This window comes from Asterias amurensis, chromosome 5, assembly GCF_032118995.1.
Source record: "Asterias amurensis chromosome 5, ASM3211899v1".
Classification (NCBI taxonomy): domain Eukaryota; kingdom Metazoa; phylum Echinodermata; class Asteroidea; order Forcipulatida; family Asteriidae; genus Asterias; species Asterias amurensis.
Genome location: NC_092652.1, coordinates 21946791 through 21972993, shown reverse-complemented (window position 1 = coordinate 21972993; position 26203 = coordinate 21946791). Strand labels below are relative to the sequence as shown.

The window sequence follows — 26203 nt, the reverse complement described above, 5'->3', positions numbered from 1 at the left end:
TTGTTTTGTTTTTTTGTCACTTGTAAAAATATAAAATTTTACAGTGTAAAATTGTACAGTGACACAGAATCCGGGTCAAAGTGAGACAGAATCCGGGTCAAATTGACCCAAACATGGGTCAGGACCAACTAGGTTTCCAGGTTACGAGATAGTGATGTCTTGGACCAACATATGTGCGTGCTAACCAGGCTGTTGTGTATGTTGGCACAGCTTGTATGTTTGCTGCCTAATTCTGCGCGAATGAAAATTTGCCAAAAATGCATCTGTGAATGGAAACACCCTCTTTTGTTCACAATATTAAAATTACAATTTCATGTTTGTTATAGGGAACGCGTCTAATGCGTTTTTGTCTGTTGGTGATTATTTTGGGCCACATTATGGTAAACTAAAATAAAAGTGTTCGTAAACCAATTTAGCTTGCATATTTAGCTTGCACATTTTGCACCGTATTTTACATGGCAGGTATAATGTTTGTGTATCAAGTTAAAAAAAAGTTCAATTCCAGATAAAAATCGTTCAATGGTTTCTTGAACATCGTCACCTTCAAAGAGCACAAAAATATCCTTTGAAAAGGGGCTTAACGTGTTTTTTTTTTTTTTTTTTTCTCTGCGTAAATCTTGAATTTGTTTTTATTGTCTAATGACTGGGCACACTCATGATGTTAAATATGCATACTTATTTCAATATTTATAAAGGACTGGTATAATAATGCTATAAATTAGTTATTTTTAAATGGTGTAATCGAAACCCAACCTCATTTTGTTCTTTGTAAAACTTCACAACCTACAATGACTGTTAGAAAGACATATTTTCACTTGATTCTTAAAGTCAGAGGAAATTCTGAAAGTTTGTTGATATATACGTTTAATGATTAACACAATGATTAGTTGAATATAGCCAGGTAAAGTTAAACCAAAGATTATACTGCACCAAGTATTAATTAATTTCACAAAATACACCGACTTGAAATCACCGTTATGCCTGTAATAAAACACAACTAAAATATCACATTGATTGCAAATGGCAGTTCTAATCTTGTTTTTACCGAGTAGAACACACTCACTAATTATATAGATAGATTAGATAAAAAGTTTTATTAAAACAGAAACTGTCCTCGCAGCACAAAGGCTGAATTACAACAATTTTTCACTCACTAATTCGGCTGTAGAAATATCGTGCAGTATCATTTTCTCTTAAAAAAATATGGCCTGATATAGTTATCTCTTGTCATCACCCAAGCACGTGGTTTCACGTTTCATTTGGCGGTTCTTCATTTATGTTTGTTTTTGAATACCTTTGGGGTTGATATACTATTGAGGGAATCTACCAATATTGATAAACTTGAACTTACAAAAACCTTGTCTCGTGCTTTGATGGCCAACCATAAAATGAGGGCGCTCGTCAACAATCAGGGCATCAACTGTAACGTGATGTGTAGTATAAAACGTATAGTTGGTTGTTCAAACATTTCAGTCACGCTCCTCTCGATCTGGGACCACTCGCAAAAGTAGTAAAATATGAAACAAATTTTCCAAAGTCTGTTTTTGGCTTGCCTGATGTCCTCTGTAATTACATCAACGAGAATACGAGTTGGTGTGCTCCTGTCCAACAAAAGGACACATATTCTCGGTCAAGCGCGTCTTTACCCGGCACTCGAGGTTGCTCAAGAGACCATCTCAAGCCGTGTCCAGAGCGGGGACTACGCAAACTTCTCCATCGAGCTGCAGTTCTCGCCCACGGGCTGCTCCAGGCCGGTTGAATTTAGCCTTGGAGTGGCCGCTACTTCGATGACGAGATTGCAGCTCTCCTCGGTCCCGCTTGCAGTAGCGATATGGAGAGCGTTGGGGACTTGGCAGCTGCACTGAACATACCAATTCTCTCGCCGAGTGCGAACAGCCACGAGTTGGACGACAAGGGGAGGTATCCGACGCTAACGCAGCTGGTCTTCAAATCCAGCACGATGGCGGATTTCCTTGGTAGGCTGTTCCTTCTTTACGGGTGGAACTCGTTTGTATTACTTGGGGTTTCGTCCGGATACCACTCCCTACCGACCGCAGCAGTGGAAGACGGTATGCGTGAGCTTGGGGTTAGATCGTACGTTATTTACATCGATGAGGTGGAAGACTTCAATGCTACTTTAGAGGAAGCATCTCTAATCAGCCGGAGTAAGTAGAACAACCTCATACTTTTTTTGAATCTCATAAAGTGTCTGTATTCGTTTGGTAATTAATTGTTTTATGGCAAACAAACTTGAGTGGTGAGAACTAGAACAGCTTGTATACTCTTAATGTAACATAGTGAAAACCACTCGTTTTATTTTACGCCATACCTCCCTTGCATAGAGCCATTATGGCGGACAACTCTGTATAGAGTGAAAGTCGGGTACTTTCAACTCGATTTAGAGTGAAGTTCGTTCCAATTTCACTCAAGAAGATTGACACTTAGGTTTTTACCCCCAAAAGAGCGAAACTGACACCACTCGGACGCTTTTACATTAAGAGACAATTAATAGTATAATGCTTTTTGAGAAACATTCCTATTTCAAAGCACTAGTGCTGCGTTGCATTTAACGTACTGTCAGAGGATCACGAATTCCTCCAGCTGTACTCTAAACCGTTTACGGGTTACGTAACCACTTCGATAGCTTTCTAGTTTTGTGTTCAGGGCAGTTGGTTCTCCGGCATAATGCCGTCAACATTTCCTACACCTTCCATATTATTTGACTCATGTACAACATAGAGTTTTTCAGTAAAACCTCTGGACCTAGAATTGATTGATCAACTTGTTTGCTTCCGTTCGCCCGTCCTGGTACCTACACCGGTAAAAACCTAATAGGGCTATGGGTTATGGAAAAATAACATATCACTTGTTATCCCACTAAAAATAAAAATGAGAAATGTTGCCGCTTCTTAGATTGTATATTCCTAAAAATACTATTCTTCTAAGAGCGTGGAAATCGTCTGTGATTACCTTTTGGAAGTAATATTTTCATGAGTTATTTTTTCTTTTGATATCTTTACTTATACATATTATTGAATATTTGAACGGTTCCAAAAACAATATTTGAAAGGTACACTTTGGTAGTTGCTCCAAAAAATTATGACCATACAAGAGTGTAATGGCCGGGTGGTTTTAGAGCATCGAATACAAGTTCTGGTGCTAATTCACCGGAGTGTGGGTTCGAATCCCCGTCGTGACACTTGTGTCCTTGAGCAAGATACGTTACTAAAATTGCTTTTTTCACCAGGGGTATAAATGGGTACCTGCGAGGGTAGAGGTTAATATTGTGAAAGAAAAAACCTTTGGAGCGATATAAACTGTTGCCCAGGTTGTATTCTCCCAAGGGAGCTTAGAAACATTAAAAAAAAGGATGTTATTGGCCCCATGACCAGGCCACTAATGTAAAGCGCATTGATACGGTTATTGTGAAATGCGCTATATAAGAATTGGTTATTTTTACAAACTAACTTGGCAAAGAGTTGCCGATAGTAAGTTAGAAACTACCCTATTTAGAGTTTATGTGGTTTTAGAAGAGAACAAAAAGTGTAATTTGTTAAAGCCATTGGACACTTTCGGTAAACAGTATTGTCCAAAAGCCCACACTTCGTGTATCACAACTGATATAAAAAATAACAAACCTGTGAAAGTTTAGGCTCAATCGGTCATCGGAGTCGGGAGCAAAAAACGGGAAAACCCACCCTTGTTTCCGCACGGTTCGTCGTGTCATGACATGTGTATAAAAAAATGTGTAATTCTCGACAACGAGAATTGATAATTGTTTCAATGTTTTCTCGAAAAGTAAAGCATTTCATGGGATAATATTTCAAGAGAAGTCTTTCACCATTACCTTCTGTAAACCCTGTAAATTATTTGTAAATCTGTGAACTGTTTTTTTTTTTCTGTGCCGAAAGTGTATGGCTTTAACCAAACCTTTGAATCTAAAAAAAGGCTTCAGGCAAGATGCTTCTCCCCAGCATTTACAAGCACACAGTACTTTGTAGGTAGACTATTGTTTTTGTTCATTATCTTCTTGCAACTTTGATGACAATGGGCCCAATTTCAAAGGCGATCTGGCCAGATACACGCAGGCTGTTATATATTAATACATATTTTAATTTATGTTACTTTATTTTATTTTTTTCGGGGGGGGGGGCTGCAAATTAATGAAATAAAAAAAGCTGCTATGTATCCACATTGAGATTGTGTGTTTATGCACATGTTATACATGGGAATTGTTTAGGCCTTTACAAAACATACCGTAAACCGTAAATGGTTTAAAAAAATTCGTGCAACACGAAGACATTTGGCAATGCATGCCTCTGGGAAAGTCACATGCCTCTGGGAAAGTCACAAGCCTCAGGGAAAGTCATCACTTGTAACACTGCATTGTATTTTCATTTATTTGTTTTATCCCCGTCTCGTTCTGAACCACTCCTCATCCCAACCCCCTCTCTGTTCTCATGGATTGTGTTTTAAGCCTCTCTTGCCGTATAGGCGCCGTGTTCAAACAACTCTTTTACGTCTTGAAAGCAAGTCATAAATGCAACATCAAACAATGAAAGAGCACTTACGGGTAACACAAGGGCCTCCGGAGATGCTCAAGATCATATTTAAATGACCTCAATTCGATTCAACTCCTCTTTACTACTCCCACTTTATGTTGCTTTATTTAATTTTTTATTTTTTTTTCATTAAGATATTTTACTCAGGGGGTTACAGAAAGATGCTTTCACATAAAAAAAAAACAATAAAAAAAACATGACCGACCGAAATAAATTAAAAAATCTGGGGCAGGCTAAGATTAATAAAAAAATATATATATATCCATACAGAATGGACCTTCCTTTAAAACTATTTTTGGAAAAGAACCAGTTCAACCAGTGTATAGAGCAATTCATTTCAAAGAGTTCCGTTGGGATGCACCATCGACAAAATCGTTCAACTACTGATACGTGAAGATCACCAAGTATTGGTAAATTTTCAATTAACGGGTGTCCCACAGGTGTCCTAGATTTGGGAGACTCAATTATTCAAACCAACCAGAAGTTACCCTTATATTCAAACGGTGGTGCTCAAAAGCATGCCAGTAAAGTTAGTTTGATATTGGATAATGGACATAGGTTTGTACAATCACTGTACATAACCTACGTGAATGTCCAATGTCCAATATTGTGTATGTCAAAAATTCAATATTGAACCTAACTTTACTGTCATCTCCAAAGCAGCCAAAACGCAAGGCGCGTCGTGTCATCGTTTCATGCGGTCGTGCCCTACCGTCATCCATCCGTCATTTTTGTTGCTCGCTTAAATAAAATCATTACATATTGGTGAATCGGGTAATACATCATTAAAGGGTATTATGTACTTTTTCCTAACAAAAAACACAATGTCCACAGATTTACATTCAACTTACACAGTTTGAAGATTATGATAGTAGAAAGCTTCCCTTGAAATTTTACTTACTGAGGTGCTGTAGTTTTTGAGCAATGAGTAAAAGTAATAATTTTCGTCTCAGTTTTAGCATGTAAAAACGTATTTACCAGTTATGCTATGGTTTTGGTATTATATCATAACTGGTTAAGGGGATTTTACATGCTAAACAAAATGATTTTGTGACTTGTTTTACTCATTTCTCAAAAACTACACAATCTTAGTTAGTAATATTCAAAGGGAAGCTTTCCACTATCATCATCTTCAAACCCTGTAAATTGAATGTAAATCTGTGGACATTTTGAAAAAGTACTCGAATCCTTTAAAGGCACTGCGCAGGATTTCACGAAACGCTAGAATTTGTCCTCTCTCGAGTAAGGACGAGTAAACCCGTCCTTACGTAGGACGGGTTCTATAATGTCTATGGATACGGAACCTAACTTCGTCCTATTGTCGTAGATTAATCACAAGTTAGGAAGAGTTTGGTGAAATCAACGGCAGTACACACTTGGTACGTCAAAGACATGTATTCTCACTAGGGTATCCCAACATAATGCGTAATCAAACCTGTGAAAATTGTGGCTCGATTGGTTGTCAAGGTTGCAAGAGATTAGTTAAAGTAAAAAAATACAATTGTTATATTTCTCCGTGTTCTTCCAGATGCGTAATAGGAAGCTTCAGCTGAAGTGTTTTAACATTTTAGTGAGAAATTACCTGTTTCACAAAATGTTTCACAATCTTTGATACTATCACCAGCTCTCCAATGCTCGTTACCTAATAAGTTTCTATGCTAACAATTATTTTGAGTAATTACCACTAGTGTTCAGTGCATTAAATGGCCTGTTTGCAACCATTTCGTTGTTGTTGTCTTAATTGGATACTGTCACGCCACCCTCATAATGCGAATTGTAAATCATCTTTTGGATGACTAACTTGTGACATTGCTATAACATACCTTTCCTGATTGCGACAGTTCCATATTCACTCGTAGCAAACCCTATTAAGCAAATAATGGTATTAAACATTTCACCATTGGCAGTGGCGAGGTGAAGATGCGCAAACTTTTAGTTCATAACAATTAATGTAGTTATTTTCATCTCTTTTCCTTTTGTTGAAATAATGGACCCTTCCCATGAAATATGCTAATCACATTCACGCATGCGTACAGACCATGTTGGTTGGCAAACGCCATAGAGTTGTGCACTAAGCAGACGCGCAATCGCGTCTGCGTCACGCACCCATTAGCCGTGTACAAAACAGCGCGATGTTCCCTCATTTTGCCAACCAAAACGTTAGTGCGCACGCGCTATGTGCAATTTACATATTTCTAGGGAAGGGTCTATTATGTAGGACACGTATAGTAGGACATTGTTGCTGTTTCCCGTGGGGGGGGTGGCGGTGGGGGGGGGGAGGGTAGGGGAGGGGAGGGGAGGGGAGGGGAGGGGAGGGGAGGGGAGGGGAGGGGAGGGGAGACTATAAAACATACTTTGTTAAAACCTTGTGGTTTTTAAGAAAGGGAACGGCTCACAGTCGATTCCTATTTTTTTTTTTTTTCACGGGGACAAGGGATTATGTGCATAGGTTTTTCTTTCAAATTTTTAAAATTATTGTTCATGGCCTTACATTTCGACTTTTCTAAAAAAAGCTCTAAGAAAGACTCCATTAGGATTCCGAAACTTCTTGAGGCCGTTGCAAATTTTTGTTCAAGCTCTGTCTTCCTCCAATTCGATTTAGAACAGGCTTAACTATTTTAAAACATAAATATTTGGGAAATTGTTAATGTGAAAGAAAAAACGAGATGCAGTTTTAAATTACAATTTGTTACGTCTTTATTTTGTTATCAATTTTAAAACTCATAACATTCTAATATCATTCTCAAGGTCACGTAAACACGTGCATGCTTGGATCTAGTGCTTTTTTAAATGAATGTGCAATGTTTTTCTGTGTAAATTTGTAATATTTTTATCTTAAGTTCACTTCTGTAGATGGTTATTAGCTGGGATCCATGGGAGAGAAGTGAGTTTTTCTTACTGAATGGATTTCCCAAGATAAACAAGAAATAAATAAATAAATAAATAAATAAACACATGATTGAGGATGACTCCAATACATTTCCATCTTTGTGTATTTAAAGGAAAATTTTTGAGTCGTTTTCTTTTTCCTAACAAAACAGTTGCTGGCGGTGTAAGCACTTGATGTAGTCCACCATATAATTATACTTACAAACCTGTAGAAGCTTGATATATAAAATATATAAAAAACGCTCACTGATCGATGTACTCCAAACTTGAATCTGGTTTGTATGTGCTTCTCATCAAATTAAGGCAATTCAGACAGGAATATTTCAAGGAATGTTTTCTACTGTCATCATTAGACCGTGTAAGTTTGTTTTACAATATTGAGTGGCTCAGAGTGGAATGGGAGGAATATTATCGCAAGGTAAAATTTGGAGTGTTCCATTTCACGAGGCGAAGCCGAGAGAAATTGAACAGTACAAATTTTACCGAGCGATAATATTTCTTCCATGCCACGAATTAAAGCAACTCAATATTTTGTTGTATATAACTGACATATAGATCCTTGTCATTTGATGTATTTTAAAAGTATATAACATGAAAAATCACACAAATTACTGACAACCAAAAATCATAGCGCCGCGTAGCGGCAACAATGCACAAATCGGATCACAACCTTTTGCACAGGTGCTCCTTTGTTTTAGCAGCGGCGCTTTACTGCTTAAAAAACATTGGGAACAAGGATGATCCTAACTGTATAGGAAATACTATTCCCCTTGGCCGAATAGGTCTTTTTAACCGCCGGTGCGGATGGGAGTAATAGTGAATGTCACGTGAAGTAAGTTCCACCAATCAAATAACAAGGATCTGTATGTCAGTTATATAAAAGTACATAATATGTGACCTTAGACGATTGTTGTTTTTTTTCTAACCAATTCTGTAATGTTCCTTGATTGCCAGTTATAGTTATCAGTGCCAAGGGTCACCTCGTTCGGAAGATCATGCTGAGCGCCTACAACCTCGGACAAGTAGGTGGGGATTACGTGTTCTTCAGCTATCAACCGTTTAATAACACACTGAGCTTTGGGAACGATGCGTGGCGACAGGTTAGTAAAACCAGTGCTTTCATTCACAGTGGCTGTCAATGAGCAAACCCTTTTTAGGACACTGGACACTATTGGTACTCAATTGTTAGCATAACAACTTACATGGTAATGGAAAGCTGTTGAACATTGTGAGAAACGGCTCCCTGTAAAGTAACGTAGTGTTTGAGAAATGGTAATTTCTGGTGAGTTCTCACGCAAATTTTAAAAGACTTCAGGTCTGAAGACTTGTATTAGTTTATAAGGTATCTGAAATAACCAAATTATGTGCAACAGGTTTTTTTTTTCTTTTTTTTTTTTTCATAGTGCTCTTGCAGCTTCGATGATCAATAGAGTCAACATTTTCACAGATTTGCTTGTTTACGCATTGGTTGAAATACACAAAGTGGGAATACAGGTCTTTGACCCCCCCAAAAATGTGTCCAGTCGTCGATTTCACAAAGAGTTAGGAGTAGTTCTAACTTAGGACTAGTCTTAGGATATATTAAGAACATAACGCTAGTCCTTAAGTTACAACGAGTAACCTGTCCTACCTCAAGATAAACCTAGTTATAACTTTGTAAAATCCACCCCAGTGCATTTCTAAAAGCAATTATGGAAGACGTTTCAGGATTTGTAAAAACCTTGGCGAGCACCCAAGGGCAGAACATACTTTGTTTGGACAGAACATATCTTGTTCTCCTCCATTACGCTGTCTGGCTTCATAAGATGCGTTAATATCTGAACAGTTCTAATACAAAGGTGCATGGGTGATTTTTTTGCTGATTTAACCCGTGAATTGTTTGCAGATTTAACCCGAAAATGTATTCCAAATTTGATCAAGCGCGATGCATGTACAAAACCAGCAACTCGGAATTATTGCACTTGACTACAAACACAAACTCTCGCAACAACATTGCGCACATTTTATCACAGAATCATGAAACCAATAAATTGATTTTGAAAGTTAATGGCTGTAGAAAATATTAAAATGCTCTTTATTTTTACCGAATCTCAAATAAAAGATCGTTCATGGACAACAACCCCCCCCCCCGAAAAAAAAAAAAAAAAAAAAAAACAGTGTTGAGGGTTTGAACGCAAATCATGTACCAACTCTTTTAAAACGTTTTCTGCTGAACATGCTTATATCATTTTTACCACCTGCTCAAGTTGTTTGTATGATTTAAACACACACAATCACCCAAACATGTTTAAAGGCACTGGACACCTTTGGTAATTGTAAAAGACCAGTCTTCCCACTGGGTGTATCTCAACATAAGCATAAAATAACAAAACTTTGAAAATTTTAAGTCTTGGTCGTCGAAGTTGCAAGATAAAAATGAGAAAAACACCCTTGTCACACGAAATTGTGTGCTTTCAGAAGCTTGATTTAGTGACCTCAAAATCAATCATGAGATCTCGAAATCAAATATGTTTTTATGCTAACAATAAGTTTGAGTAATTACCAATAGTTTCCAGTGCCTTTAAGGTTATACATGTTGGTACATTGCTTAAGATTGTGTTGAAATTCAAAGCACTGTTTAACCACCCTGCTCATCTTCTTAGGACGACGGAGACGATGAGAAATTAAAGACAGCCTACCGAGCCCTGAAGACAATTCGTCTGTTTGAGCCGACTGATGACTCGGAGTACAATGCGTTTCATAGAGACATTCTGGACCGCTCGTTAAGAGACTATAACGTGACTCCAGAGTCTGGCGGCGAGGTTAGATTCAATTCAATTCAATTCAATTTATTTACTACATCACAGATTACAAGTAAAAAGTGAAAAAAGGGTTTCCCTTTGTGCACTGAAAAGATTAAAATTTGATACACATAGAAAAACAAAAACATTACATTTTAAAAACACAGAATTAACGAAGCCTCATTCACCAATAAGTCCACAAAAAAAATGTTCTACAAAAGTGAGGAAAAATCGAGACAAATTTGAGACACTGAGCGCACAAGGTGATCGCCACAGTGGGGCGCCGTCTAGAGTTATATTAATGAACGGTTGTCATGAAATGTGCAAATTTAATTCCACGTGTGCCCACGATGTTCCCTCATTTAGCTCACCATTGCCCAATTGCGTGGCTCTGCACCTCGGAATGTTGTGCTTACCGCCCATAGAAATATGTTTTATTCGATACAGTGGGGTGGGAAATGCTACAGATGGTGTGCCAATCGTTTAATAGAAAATCATCTTGGGCAGTTGGTAATGCTTTATTTAATTTTTTGGTTTTGAGTAAAGGTGTGGGGAAATAACGATACAACACAAGAAGAATTACCAGAAACATTAACAGGATAACGACCGAACATCGACAAAATATTTCCCGATTCACATTATTCCAGCCGAGTAACGAATGCCAATATTCAACGACTAAGACGAACAAACCAATTCATACATCAAAATTACATTTTGTTTCTACCTAAACGGGGGAAACATTATTTTTTAAAGATTTTTTTTTTTTAATTTGATACAGGCCAACTTTTTCGCCACCTGTTACCACGACGCCTTGGTTCTGTACTCTCTTGCCATCAACGAGACATTACACGAGGGAGGTGACATTCGTGACGGTCTAACTCTACGACAGAAGATGTGGAACCGAACTTTCCGAGGTAAGCCGATAAATGGCGAGGAAGGTACTTTGTGGATGACGTAAGACTCGTCCACGTTGCCAAGTTTAAGATTCGTAATTATTAAAAGACACCGGACCTTATTTGCAATTAGTCCAAATAACTGTGAGCATAAAAGCTTACTTGGTAACTTGAAAGTATGAAACATTGTGAGAAACGGCTCCCTTCGAAGTAACAAGTTTTTGATAAAGTTGCCTTTTATTATGCATCTTAAAGCACACAAGTAATTCAACAAGGGTGTTTTTTCTTTCAATGTTCTCTTGCAAATTTGATATTGACAAATTGAGCCCAAATTTGCACATGTTTGTTATTGTATACATGATATGTTGAGACACACCAAGAGAGAATACTGGTCTTTAACAACTACCAAATGGGTCCAGTGCATTTAACCAACAAACCACCCATTCAATCGTTCGAAGGTTTTTCTTAGAAATGCTGGTCTTGGTCTACGGTGTATCGGTCTTGACTACAACACTGATGTGATCAGCATTAGACTTCATGAACATGATAGTACAAGTAGGATTTGAAACTTTGCATGGTGGAAATAAGATATAGAAGGGTTTGCGGTAACGATGACTATCTCTAAATGAGTTGGGGTGGTTCTGAAAAGAACCGTTGGTTAACTCGACGTTTCGATCAGTATGCTCTAATCGTCTTCTGGAGAATGCTGGACTCTGTTAGTACAAGCCAACTACAACAGAATATAAGAATTTCCAACCAATTTGAATTTATTGCAATTTAAGCCTGTGCCAAAACTTATACAAAGAGACAACTTCACTTTTAACCTTGGTTATAATAAGTGCCTTCAAATGGTAATGTAAGCAGATTAAAATAAGGGAGATTTAGATGTAGCCATGCATTATGAGCAAAGTTATTCTATTCGGCGTTTCAGATGACATTTCTGCATGCTTATTTTCAATTAAGTATGGTTGGATTTATACTTATTCTTCATCAATTGTGACATTACTCTTTTTGCTTTCCTGCCTTCATTCGAAAATAGAAAACAAAAATACATTAGATGTGCATGGACGCCAGTCTGTTTTTTTTTCTTTACATTTTGTATCAATCTTCTTTTGTGATATGGAAGGTACACACCATTATTCAGACTGAACCATTTGAGAATCGCTCGTTGCACTTATACTTAGATTCGTTATCAATTGTGACATTGCTCGTTGTGTTTTCCCGCTTTCCTTCTAAAATAGAAAAAGAAGAATGGCATTAAAAATGGATAGACCCGGCTGTATTTGTTTTTCTTCTACAATTGATATCAATCTTCCTTTGTGATATTGGAAAGTAGAAGTACACTATTATAAGTATTCAAAGTGACGCCTCTGAAGAAGGTCCGGTTTGGATCGAAAGCTAGTAATGTCATCTACCCCAATCATTATTACATTCAGATTTCAGATTAAATATATTTTCATTATTTACAATTTGAAACCAATCTTCCACTGTGTTTTTGAAAAGTACACAACTGTTATTCACATTGCAACATTGTACTATAGGTATTGCGGGAGACATTGTAATGACATCTAGCGGTGATAGAATCGCAACGTACTCCCTATGGGATATGACGGACACCGAAAACGGTGTATTCGAGGTAAGAACGTTTTTGGATTGAAACTTACAAAAGAGAACTCCGGTGTCAAGGCCAAATAAAATTCCGGCTCCTTTATTGGCTACAAGGGGTTGACTCATGCCAATTCTCCGTGTATATGGTGTATCATTGACGAAGAGCATTGGCTGGTTTTGTAGGAGTCGCACGTAATCATTGAATTCAGAAAATTACTTCGGTTCACGTAACTACAACTGATTGTACTTGGTGACCTAAGTCAAGAAATAGGGCACCGGATGATTGTCCATGGACAACAGGGATGTGTGTTTCAATTTTTGTTGAGAGGGTTCCACTACTGTTGACCACATAGAGCTTGCACTAAGAGTTTATGTACCCCTGGAAACTATTGGAAAACTATAGTGGCCCTGAAGGGATATCGCACATCGCAAATATCTTTGCAAATATTTGCGATGTCGCAAATATCTTTGCAAATATTTGCGATGTCGCAAATATCTTTGCAAATATCTTTGCACATATTTGCGATGTCGCAATTTTTTTTGCAAATATCTTTGCAAATATTTGCAATGTCGCAAATATCTTTGAAAATATTTTTACTGGGCCACCATAGAAAACAGATTATTATAATGCATACAACATTTGATTCAGTCTAAATACATGAAACGAATTTGGCAGAACATCCAATAATGATCTGATACTTCGTCATGCAACAAAAACGTATACATTAAACTAGACGTAAAGTACTCCTTTAAGTCACAATACTATGTATTGATTGCTGTGTAAGACGCAATGTGTATCACATTTGTCAGTATTGACCTTTAAAATTTTTTTTCGCTACCCGTTTTGAAATGTTCTGGTTGTCGTTGTCGTCGTCGTCGTCACTGTTGTTGTTGCTGTCGTTTTTGCTGTCGCTGTTGCTGCCGTTGTTATTGTCGCCGACACTGCTGCTTTCGTTGTGACTGTCGCTGTCGCGTTTGCTGTAGTTGTCACTGTCGCTGTCGCGGGTTGCTGTCGGTATTACTGTCGTTGTCACTGCCGTAGTTGTTGTCTTTTCTTCTCCCCCGTTGTCGTTCCGGGTTCTATTCACCGGTCAGAGAATACTTTTCCTTGTAGCCTGTAGTGAATTTTTATGGACTGTCAAACGAGCTCAAGTTCTACAAACCAATTAAGTGGCATGGATTCCCGGATGGTGAAGTTCCCCCAGACACTCCTCGGTGTGGTTTCTACAATGAAAACCCCATCTGCAAACCCAAAGGTATCACTGCTGAGTAAACATTAAATGATAATAAGCAAACAGATTACAACATGTTTTTTTCTTAAATTTATTTATTTATTTTTATTGTTTTATATATTTTGTATATATATTTGTTTATATATCAAATAATAAACCACAAGGGAAACTGACTTTTTATAAATATATATATTATTCTTTTTAACACGAATTTGTTAATATTTTATGGGGGTTCACTGAATAACACCATTTTTTGAAATAACAGTTACGTTGTTATAACCAGTCCGCAAAATGCAGTAACTTTGTGACATCTATACACTAATTGGGTTCATTGTTCACCCTTCCTCCCTTAAACCACAGATGATAATACCGTACTGCTCATCGCGTCCATCCTGGTGGTGTGCGCCCTGATTGTCTGTGTCTCAGCAACTTTGGTAGTTTACAGGTAAGAGGTGGATTTCTGACTCATCTATTTTGATATCTCTGCACACACTGCACTGAGGTATTCAATTCGTTTGTAATTAGAGGGTCACTTTTTCGTTCTGTATTTTTGCATTCATTTTTGTTTGCCCTACAGATGAAAAAAATTGACAATAATTAATATAATCATGTATCATCATACCTTTGATCTTGCTATTCTTATTAATTGACCATTGTTAGTTGCATCATGATGCAACTTGCTCTCTAATCCTACCCTTTCATGTCTCCCTGCATTGTTGTCGAACAATACATTTACCACTTTAATGGTCCAGTAATCCATCCTTTCATTCTAAACATCCTTTGTCCTCGCCACTCCTATTGGTTCATAGCCACCAATATTGTCTCTGAAATAGAAACTTTGATTGGCTGTTATTTTCCTGCTTCTTTCTGGATCCTTTCCTTAATCCCTTTCCCCCTCTCTTTTTTTATAAATGGATATGTATTTGTTTGTACTTGTTTTATGCCTCTGAAGAAGGTCCGGATTGGATCGAAAGCTAAGGCCATCTACCCTATTCATTATATCATTATAACATGTATATATAATGAATAGGGTAGATGGCCTTAGCTTTTGATCCAATCCGGACCTTCTTCAGAGGCATAAAACAAGTACAAACAAATACATATCCAGTTATAGAAAAAGAGAGGTATATATATTAATTTAAATAATCTTGTGCACCCTACTAACCTAGCCAAAAATAGGAAGAGTTAAATGTCTGACGTATTAATACCAGTAGGCCTGTGAGTCTTTTTGAAATAAATACATAAATAGCGACAACACGGTGCGCATAAACAGGCATATATAGTAGAACACAAAGCAATCCAGTGGAAATAAAAAAATGGAGGGAGAGGGTAAGGAAGCGCAGAGAAGTGCAAAGCCAGCCATGACACTGTAAATGAAAAAAAAACAAGGTAGAGAGAGAGAGAGAGAGGGGGAATGGGCGTGTTATACCACAGTGATTGGAAACACAAATAAAAAAGGTGGAAAGAGGGAGGAAGTGGAAGAGTAAATGAGTCAGCCTTCGAGAAAGCTTCTAGGTCGAAACGTCAAGCCATGTACTATGACAAAAAAATTGATCAAAAAAAAAAATAATAATAATAATAACAAATTACGTAGTAATTACATGAATAAACAATAAGTTTAACACCAGAGAATCTTAGGTATTCATACGCATTGAAATACTTTTAAATTAGAACCCTTTAAAATTATTGTTTAAATATTTAAAGTTTGTGTTAAACAAAATCGTATACCACCAGAAAAAGACCCTCAATGGGATATTTCACGAAACCCTTTTCAATATGTTCAGACATGTTATGTTCCACCTTCCGCTTCATTTTCAGAAAACAGAAGCAGAACGCAGAATTAATGAAGATGTCTTGGAAGATTCGCTACGACGATTTAGTCTCTAAAGCCGTTTCCAAATCCATTGCCTCATCCATGCGGTCTTTATCCATGTCCATGGTTAGTTGCATAGATAACACATTTTTTCATTATAATTTTCAGCATTTTCAGCAATAAATCTACCCAAAGTCGCGGTTGATTTCCTTGTACACTGAATATATTGAATGATTTTACTTGACCAAACTACAGCTGCAACTTTCACAGAGTGCAGAGGTGAAATAATTGTTCTTGTGGGTGAGTGGTGCTTTTGCAGTCTTGCTGTGAAACACAATGTGTTTTTTTTTAACACTGATGGTACTTTGGTGGCTGGGATCAAAGTTTCAATCCGCCAAGGCTGTAGCGAGGCCTCTATCCTTTTTGCATTATGTTTCGTGGTATATGTGCCACAGTGTATCTAATTTGGTTCCTCGTATTAGGGTGTTTGAGCGTGAAACAAGACTTTCTGTTTCTGTTCAACCATACACTGTTGCTTTGCTGAGATTTAAAACGACGATAAATTGACCTCGAGAGAGAGTGCGAGCTTTCGAGAGAATCTGGATTTCTGGGCAACCTCAAATAATCTATTTTGAGATATGGTTGACACAATCTATGAGACACTATTAGGTTTGGGTATTATATACACCCAAATCAACAGTGCAGTCCTAAAGTGTCCACAATACCACTCCCTCCAAAAAATAAATAAATAAATAAATAAAAAATTATAGCAGCTAAAGCATGTACTTTTGAAGGTTTTTAACAACTCGTATAGCAATGTTTGTTAAAAAATGTCAACCACTGAAAAGTTGTACATATTACATTTTTACCAGGATACCAAAATGTATTGTTTGTTTTCCCCGATTAACTTCCTTTTAATCATGTGAACTGATAGGGAAAGACGTTCTATATAAATAAATCACGCAAAAATACAAACCCCAATAATTATCTTAATTACAGACTGGTTCACTTACTAATGAGAATAACGAGCGCCAGATCTTCACAAAAATTGCTCACTACGAGGTAAGTACAATTTTGTTTATAAAGACATAAGACACAAAATGCACAATCCAATTAGAAATGTCCACCGATATTTTATTTGTATTTACATCACTTTACAAAAATGGAAATGTCATTTTCTTTATTAGCACCTCGCTTAAGTAAATGATTGTAAGTTATTTTAATTATTTAAATTTAAATCTATATTCATTGGAACATTATAATGATATTATTATCCATACAAATTTTGCCAACGGAATCCAAACTCACTTGATATCCTTTAAGTGAACGTTTCTCCGTGCTATGTCGCTAATAACATCTAGGGCGACTTTGTATGGGGCGTCTGTGCTAGAGGGAGACTTTGTCAGGGGACGACTTTGCCAGGTGGCGACATTGTCAGGTTGCGACATTATGAGGGGGCGACTTTGTCTGGGGCGACTTTGAATGTCCCGGGACGAGCTGGTCAGGTTGCGACTGTGTTGGGGGTGAGCTTGTCAAGTGGCTAGATGACTCGCATCCGCTCAATTTAATACAACTTACAGAAACAGTAATTTGGTTTTACCCATACATATACCGATGTGTGTAAAACCTGTACACTCAGTACTTATCCGAGCTCTGTGTAAACAAATCACAGGCATTTTACACATGCGGGTTTCAAACCTACGACCGTCGCAGTGTCTGAAATTACGAGAACGTGGTTTGATATCCGCCTCGCCAAACGCTCATTTTCTTTACACTTTGTGGATTTACTTGAACGGCTGGTTGGGTCTTATCATCAACGGTTTTATTTGTATCTTTCTATGAACTAAACATGTAGCTTTCCATACGACCGATATAAAGCTCCTGTATAATTGCTCTATTTAACCTCTGTACTGGATAAATGATTAAAATTCTATGTTTCATAAAGGGTCGACTGGTTGCTCTTAAGCCAATAGGAAACGGCAAGCTTGAACTGACAAGGGGTGTCTTGGTAGAGCTCCGAAATGTAAGTATTTCAGTCTGTCCTTCAGACCACCCCCCGCCCCCGCCCCATGAACTCGATTTCGAGACGTCAGATTAAGAACTTGAGGTCTCGAAATCAATCATCTAATCGCACACAACTTCGTGTGACAAGGGTGTTTTTCTTTCATTATCTCGCAACTTCGATGACCGATTGAGCTCAAATTTCCACAGGTTTGTTGTTTTAAGCATATGTTTAGATTAACCAACTGTGAATGCTATAGTCTTTGACAATTACCAATAGTGTCCACTGCTTTTAAGATAAGCGTAAGCTCTCAGCAGATGCAAAGTAGTCTGGTCAGAAACAAACCAGATACTGTCAAACCGAAGATGGTTAGAGGAGTGGAATCGTGTTGTGTGCACACGGTTAGACAAGTTGCTGATTGCGAAGCATGGATGAAGGCCATTGATTACTGGAAGGTGAAGGGTATTGCTACCTCGCATGATGATGGTATGCAAAGAGAAACTCAGCAACCTCATGAGTATACCTCACAGTTAACCTTATAGACAGTTAACCTTAAAATTATGAGCATAAAACCTTACTTGGTAACAAGCAATGGGGAGCTGTTGATAGTATAACGCATTGAGAGAAACGGCTCCCTCTGCAGTAACGTAGTTTTCGAGAATTATGTTTTCGAGACCTTAGAATTTAATTTTGAGGTATCGAAATCAGGAATCTGCAAGCTCACAACTTCTCGTGACAATGGTGTTTTTTTTCTTTCATCATTATCTCACAACTTATCTGTGAACCTAGACTAGGTAAAAATCGATCTATGTTGACGCTGCTAAGGATGCGAATTTCAAAAAATTTATTCGGGTATTTACCGGAAATACCCGCATGAGCTGTATTTAATAGGCCATCATAACTGTAGATTAGTATTTTCAAAAACAGCGTATTACGTCATACTTCAACCACTGTTTGATTTCCTTTGCGTTCAGGATCATCACAAAGACTATATATTTTTCTTTTCAATTCAGGATATTCTTGAGAACGACGCTCTGAAGCTGGAATGGGACTTCAAGAGTTCTCTTCTGATTGATGTCATCAAGGTAATCATACTGTCGATACCTCATTAAAAGATTCACAATCTGTGTATTAACTTTTATGAGTTCAAGATTTACAACATAGAAGTTTTGAAATAACACACAAAACATGAGAGCTACCGGTTGGCCATTCCCTTGGCAAAACAGCCGAACTAAAAAGAAAAGTATTTTGAGAAACGCAAGTAGGCTACATAGTAATTCGGAGATTTGATGCCCCCCCCCCTCCCATATGGCCAACTGTGTACAAACTTCTTCTGATAGCGCCCTCTTTTGAATTCTCCTCCTCAGCCATTATAACTTTCCCATTGGGGGGACCGAATCTCCGGCGGACAAGCTGAATTCCCTGGGACAACGGAACATAACATTGTAAACAAAGGCCAAGATTGGACATGTTATAATTCACTACCATGCATAATGTGCATTGCCTTTTGAAACTTTTAATTAAATGTAAAAAGTGTCCTCAATTTACCAAGATATGAAAGTATTTTAAAAGAAAACGAATTTTGGCTACTACGAATGCGCCAAAATTTGTTCATGCAAGATGGCATTCTACTCATCTATTTTGTGATAACTTTGTTGTCTTCTTCGTAGGGTTTGGGTTTTCTTCACCACCGTCGAGAGCTTGGTGTGCACGGCAGGATGCGGTCTTCTAACTGCGTGGTGGACAGCCGCTTCGTGGTCAAACTGACGGACTTTGGTCTCCTTGACCACAGGGATATCTCATCCGACAATGATAGCGATCAGACATACTTGAAAAGTACGCATGACCAGGGAAGTCTAAAAAGTATAAAACGCAAATTCTGTCCTTTGCTCGCCCTATATTTCAATCATTAATTGGGTAGGGGGCGAGGGTAAACAATTTAAGGTGTTAGACGTATAGGCCTACTGTTACCCAAAACTTTTCCGTACAGTGAAAACAAAATGTTGTAAAAGGCACACAGTCAACGGTTAACGTTCTCGCCAATTCCAATGTATTGTTTCAAATTGTTTATACAGGGCGCCCTCTTTTGAAATTATGCACGCTCATTTTGTCAAGCCGCGTAAAACTTTAACCCTTTTAACAACACACTACTGTTTTTGTGTTACTTCTTAGAACTGTTGTGGAATGCGCCAGAACTTCTTCGTGCTCCAACCAAGAATAAGCCGACGAGAGAGGGCGACATTTACTCTGTTGGCATCATAATGCAGGAGGTGGTAATGAGAGGTCCGCCATTCGAGAACGAGTGCAGGGACACTGATAATGTCAAAGGTCAACCATGATCATTAATTATTTTTCCAATTATTTCATGTTTGGATTGATTGAAATAAATGTAGCACCGATAACATTACACTGGAGTTTTGCAAATACATACAGATGATGATGCACCTCATTTACAATACAAATAAATATACGCTGCTAATAAAGGTCCAATCACAAAAATGTACACCAGTAACTGCCTATACCATGGCCCAATGCCCTTGTTAACTATACCTTATCGCAAATGGAAAACTATACTGCCTTTTTTTTAATTTTTGACAAAGACAATGTATTGTCTGTATTAAAAAACACTGAAGGAGCGGGTTACCACATATCCGATAATATTAAAGTGATATGTGAGAACCCAAACCTTAATAGAAGATATTAATTACATTAGAGTGGCTCGTGGTTTTCTTACAGTTGTTTTAGAGAAAATTCAGTCTCATTCAACTCAACCATTCCGTCCCCACGTCCCAACCGAAGCCTGTAGTCCAGAAATACACGCTATTATGGCAAGATGTTGGCATGAAACACCAGAGGAAAGACCAACAGTGAACGAACTCATGGCCGACATGAAGAAAATTTGCAAGTATGTTTTTTTTTTACCTAACTGGACATTGATGATACCAAAATCCTCGTGCGAAGAATTTGTATGAGTCTTATTTGTTACGCTCATTAGTTTTGTGTTCGAAACCAAATCGTTGCGTGCATGTTCATACAAATGATTAGTATGACAAAATAACATATTTTTAGTGAACTTTTGTGTTATTCAAGCTAATTAATCAACTTACTTCTAGGGCAAAAACTAAAGCATCTGCAACATAATGTCCGTTTTGTTTTCCTCACCATAGAGTCCCTTTAGTGGCTCCATATTATGGAAAACACAAAAACCGCACAGTTTTGACTTTCATATGTGTTTTCCATCGCTGTTTAGTACAGTTCCAAAAATGTACAGTTTGGATTTGTTGTTCTACAGGCATTCAAAGTTATTTCTCTTGACTTCCTTTCGTAGGAATGTATCGGGAGGTATCATGGACAACCTGCTATCTCGTATGGAGTCATACGCCAGTAACTTGGAAGGTCTTGTAGAGGAGAGAACCTCTGCCTTCTTGGAAGAGAAGAAGAGAGCTGAGACGCTCCTCTACGAAGTCTTGCCGAAGTAAGATCAATCTATAAGCTCGTGATTATTTGGTAACATAACACTTGCTTAATTCATTTATGCCTATCAACAAACTTTGGTAAACAGAACTGGTGAACAAAATACAGTTTAAGCTGACTAGAATAATTAGAGATAAGACTCACTGATTTAGAAATATTATGATTTATAGGTCGGTGGCCGATCAGCTTAAAATGGGATCCACGGTAAACCCAGAGTCTTATGACAATGTGACGATTTTCTTCAGTGACATCGTGGGATTCACTGAGCTTTCATCGGGCAGTACCCCTTTGCAGGTGGGTCAAATCATTGTTCGTTGGTATCTCCGTTAGCAGTATTGGAAGTAATCACGAGTTACTATTTGGGTGCGTTCGTTTAGCTTCCATGGGTCGACCCCGGTCTGCCCGGTACGTTCGAATAGCTTTGACGGGGCTCACCTGGGTCAGCCCCCAGTGCCCTGCTTGTGGAGTGGGTCACTTTGGGGTGACCTGAGGTGCCTGCCGTCACCACGAGAGGGTGAGTGTGATCGTTCGATTACCTCTTATCAGGGGATCACTGCGGGGTCGATCCAGGGAAGCTTTACGAACACACCCAGAGAAGATACCCAATGCAGTTTACTCATACAAAAGTGTACAGTCAGCAACTGTTTTTATTGTGTGTCAATGACAATTTGTTATCTCGATTTTGATCCATTGATTTTATTTTCAAAATACCATCTCTCTGAAGGTTGTTGCTCTGTTAAACGATCTGTATACCTGTTTCGATGGGATTATTGGCAACTTCGACGTATACAAGGTAAGTCTTGCACCAATGATATACTATTGTCTTGAATGGGGTGAACAGTTTGGAACTTGCAAAATGTGCAATACTTATGTTTTAATAGAGGTTAAATTGTTTGCAGTACCCGCTGCTAAAACATAGAATTCGAACCTGCCTCTATCCACCGGGCAATCTCAGTGGTCTAGTTTGTATGACACTGCTCTAGAATTCCAAAGGTCGTGAGTTCGAATCCCACCCGAGTAATATGCCTGTGATTTTCTTTTCACATGACTCGGGAAAGTACTGAGACAGTGCTATTACAAATCTGGGTATATGGGTACAAACCAGAATGAATTGTGTTGCGCTATATAAGAATGGTTAATTATTATAATTATTATTTGATATCATTTTGTGTGTTACATGAAAACAGTTTACTTATGTTCAAATATCTTCTCATTTGAATGTTTCAAATCTGTAAGTAACATGTGTAGTATATTGTTATCGATGTTGCATTGTGTCCCATTTAAAAAAAAATGTCCTTGCTATTGATCATTCAAAACAACAACCAATACATAACAACAACAAAGAAATTAAATTAATTAATGGCAGTGGACACTATTTGTAATTATTCAAAATAGTTTAGAATAAAACCTTTCTTGGTGACGAGTAATGGGGAGAGGTTGATGGTATGATACATCGTGAGAAACGGCTCCCTCTGAAGTGCCAAGATGTAACTTTCCATGAATTTGGTTTCGATACCTCAGATTTAGAACTTGAGGTCCCGAAAGCAACCATCTATTAAACGCACACAATCTCGTGTGACAAGGGTGTTTTCTTTTCTTTCATTATTTTCTTGCAAGTTCGATGACCGATTGAGCTCAAATTTACACAGGTTTGTTATTTTATGCATCATGTTGAGATACGATTACCAATAGTGTACACTGCCTTTCAAATTGATTTTTCTATTGAAGGTTGAGACGATTGGAGACGCCTACATGGTGGTGTCGGGCCTGCCAATCCGCAACGGCTCTGCCCATGCGCGAGAAATCGCCAACATGGCGCTGTCATTGCTTGGGGCAGTGGGAACATTCAAAGTGAGACACAGACCGGAGTGGAAGCTTCAACTACGGGCTGGAGTACACTCTGGTAATTGTTTTTTATCTTGTATGCATTAATTATTGTCACGCATAATTATCATAGAAGCAGGGGTGTTACACGTTTGTTTATAATATTGTGTAATAATTTGTTTTGTTTCCAATCGGTAATTGAGGTACCTCTTCTTGGACAAGCTATGTAACATATCCACGTTGTGTTTCCCTTCGCTGGCATGATACAATCCACAATGACCTCACCTAGCTTGACTTTTAGAAGTTCCATGCATTCTTAAACGCTAGTTTTATCTATATGATTATGCCTCATCGTTTACATACCACAATCAAGTGTTGCAAGTGTGTAAAGTCATGCTAAATTGCATTTATTCTGCCTCGTCATAGGTCCATGTGTGTCTGGAGTGGTTGGTCTTAAGATGCCCAGATACTGTCTGTTTGGTGATACAGTCAACACCGCGTCCAGAATGGAATCAAACGGAGAAGGTAAAACTCTTGTGGGATATAATGCCTTTAATGATACAAGCATTTGAGTCAAAATGGGCATTTCAATTGCATAGATGACGTGCACAGAAGCGATGGTTTTGTGCTTTCTTTCTTTCTAATAATATGTAATCATATCATTAATCATGTAATCATGGTTCTGATTTGTAATTTTTGATTGACTTTAATTTCCCGTCTTTTCTGAATACCTTCCCTTTATCCTTTGCTTCTTTTTTGCCATAAATGGACATGTTTTTGTGTGTTTTTGTTTATACCTCCTGCATAATGTATGTTTTTGAATCGAAAGCTAAAGCCGTCTACCCATTTATGTACTATTATATATTAATATGGTAATGAAAACCAACGATGCATCACTGTGAACTAAATTAGTGTAGCTTGATATTCTGAGGAAAACAATGACCTTAAAGACAGTGGACACAATTGGGTATTACTCAAAATGTATATTAACATAAAACCTTACTTGTTTACTAGTAATGGGGGAGAGGTTGATGGTATCAAACATTGTGGGAAACGGCTCCCTCTGTAGTAACACAGTTTTCGAGAAAGAAGTAATTTTCCAGGAATTTGATTTCGTGACGTTAGATTTAGGATTTGAGGTCCCGAAATCAGAAAATTAAGCACACCCAGCTTCATGTGACAGGGTGTTTTTTCTTTCATTATTATCTCGCAACTTCGAAGACCGATTGAGCTTAAATTTTCACAGGTTTGTTATTTCGTGCATATGGTGAGATGCAGCAAGTGAGAAGACTATAGTCTTTGGCAATTACCAATAGAGTCCAGTGTCTTTAAACTCGCACTCTGCTCATCATAGAAAAAGAGCTTGAGTCTGGTTCTCTGAAAAGCTCAGCTTTACAAAATACCACTTCACTGTTGTTGTGTATCACAGACCAATATCTAGTTTTTATTGTTAGCAAACCACTACTTGATCTTTAATTTGACACTTGTCGGTGAAGTGGTGTCCGGGCACTGCTTAGATACGATCTACTCAGTCCAGCACCATTTATAACACACTCTCTCCACTTTGACGTGTTTTCATTCTTAAGCACTCAAGATACACATCAGCGGTACGACCCGACATATCCTGCAAGAGTTTGACGACTTTATCATTAAGGATCGAGGAGAAATTGAAATGAAGGTACACAAATCAACTTATACAAGTTGTTTACTAAATGATGTATTGATACATTTATTCATTTGACAATTTGTTATGAGCTGATTGAATGATAATGGCAGACCAGGGTTTGATTTAATGGAGAAAACATTAAAACAATATCAATTCTCGATAGCGAGAATTACGGATTTGTTTTAAACACGTCATGACACGGCGAAACGTGGGGGAAACAAAGGGTGGATTTTCCCGTTATTTTCTCCCGACTCCGATGACCGATTGAGGCTCAATTTTCACAGGTTTGTTATTGTATATATAAGTTGTGGTACACGAAGTGTGGGCCTTGGACAACACTATTTACCGAAAGTGTCCAATGGCTTTAAAGGAACACGTTGCCTTGGATCGGACGAGTTGGTCTATAAAAAGCGTTTGAAACCGTTCGTATATGGTTAGAAAGATGTTGTAAAAGTAGAATTGGTGATCTACACAAATGTGTCTCGAAATTGCGTAGTTTTCTCTTTACCTCGTCGACTAACATAGTCGGTAATTTATTGGAGTCAAATTTTTGGCTCCAATAAATGGCCGACCGTGTAATTCGCGAAGTAAAAGGAAAACCGTGCAATTTTGAGTGATACTTGTGTGGATCATTATATTCTACTTTTACAACATCGTTCTAAACATATGCATTTCATAACAAACGGTTTCAAACGCTTTTTATAGACCAACTCGTCCGATCCAAGGCAACGTGTTCCTCTAAGTAATTTGTTCCGCTCAAAGGAATTATGAAATTTAGCCCTGTTGTTGCGTTGAGTGGATTTTCACAAAGTCATGACAATTGTCTTGAATCACGAAACATTTTTTTTTTCTTTTTCTTTTTTAAATCAAAAAATTAGAACTAAAATCTTGAATAACTCTGTTTGGATTACTGAAATTTATTCCATATTGCATAACTGTTCTTATTCAATGTGATATTGAACATAATTATTTTTACGCTCAAGCTAAAGTCGCCCGAAACAATTTGTTTCTAAATAGTCAGTTAACTTAAATGCAGCCCCTGCAAGCCTATATTTGTGGCAGCCTTTTCTTCAAGTGCGTTGATGACAAGTGATGACAATTCAAACATTGGTTTTTTTTCTGATCAAACTAAATTTCATAATCCAAATCTTATTTCGTTAACACTGCAGGGTAAAGGTAAACAGAGGACATTCTGGCTGATCGGACAACAATCTCAACCTTAGTTCATGCAGGTCAAGAGGAACAATCTACGGTCAATATTGTAAACCTTAATGCACTGTTTTCAAGTATCTAGGCCTACTCACTCTAAAAACTTTAGGTTTGTTTTTTTTGTCAGGCTGATCCGAAAACTGGTTCATTGTTGGAATTTCAACTTGGATCCTTTGTTATTTTAACTAATTATAGGTTTTCTCGGTCAAATTCGGCAAATGAGCAGCCAATTTCATTTTCATGCGTTCGAA

The 26203-nt window shown here is 37.8% G+C and overlaps 1 protein-coding gene across 1 annotated transcript; it reads left to right on the top strand.

The window, feature by feature from the left end:
* Positions 1-1556: 1556 nt before the first annotated feature.
* LOC139937326 (atrial natriuretic peptide receptor 1-like) lies at positions 1557-25966 on the top strand. Its single transcript, XM_071932429.1, is given in 22 exon segments — positions 1557-1779; positions 1782-2165; positions 8406-8551; positions 10094-10252; positions 11010-11145; positions 12666-12760; positions 13847-13988; positions 14325-14409; positions 15783-15903; positions 16777-16839; positions 17723-17800; positions 18754-18864; positions 19450-19615; positions 19952-20107; positions 20516-20684; positions 21108-21254; positions 21424-21547; positions 21978-22046; positions 22982-23156; positions 23504-23602; positions 24664-24755; positions 25913-25966. Coding segments are annotated over 22 exon segments (2994 nt in total).
* Positions 25967-26203: the final 237 nt, after the last annotated feature.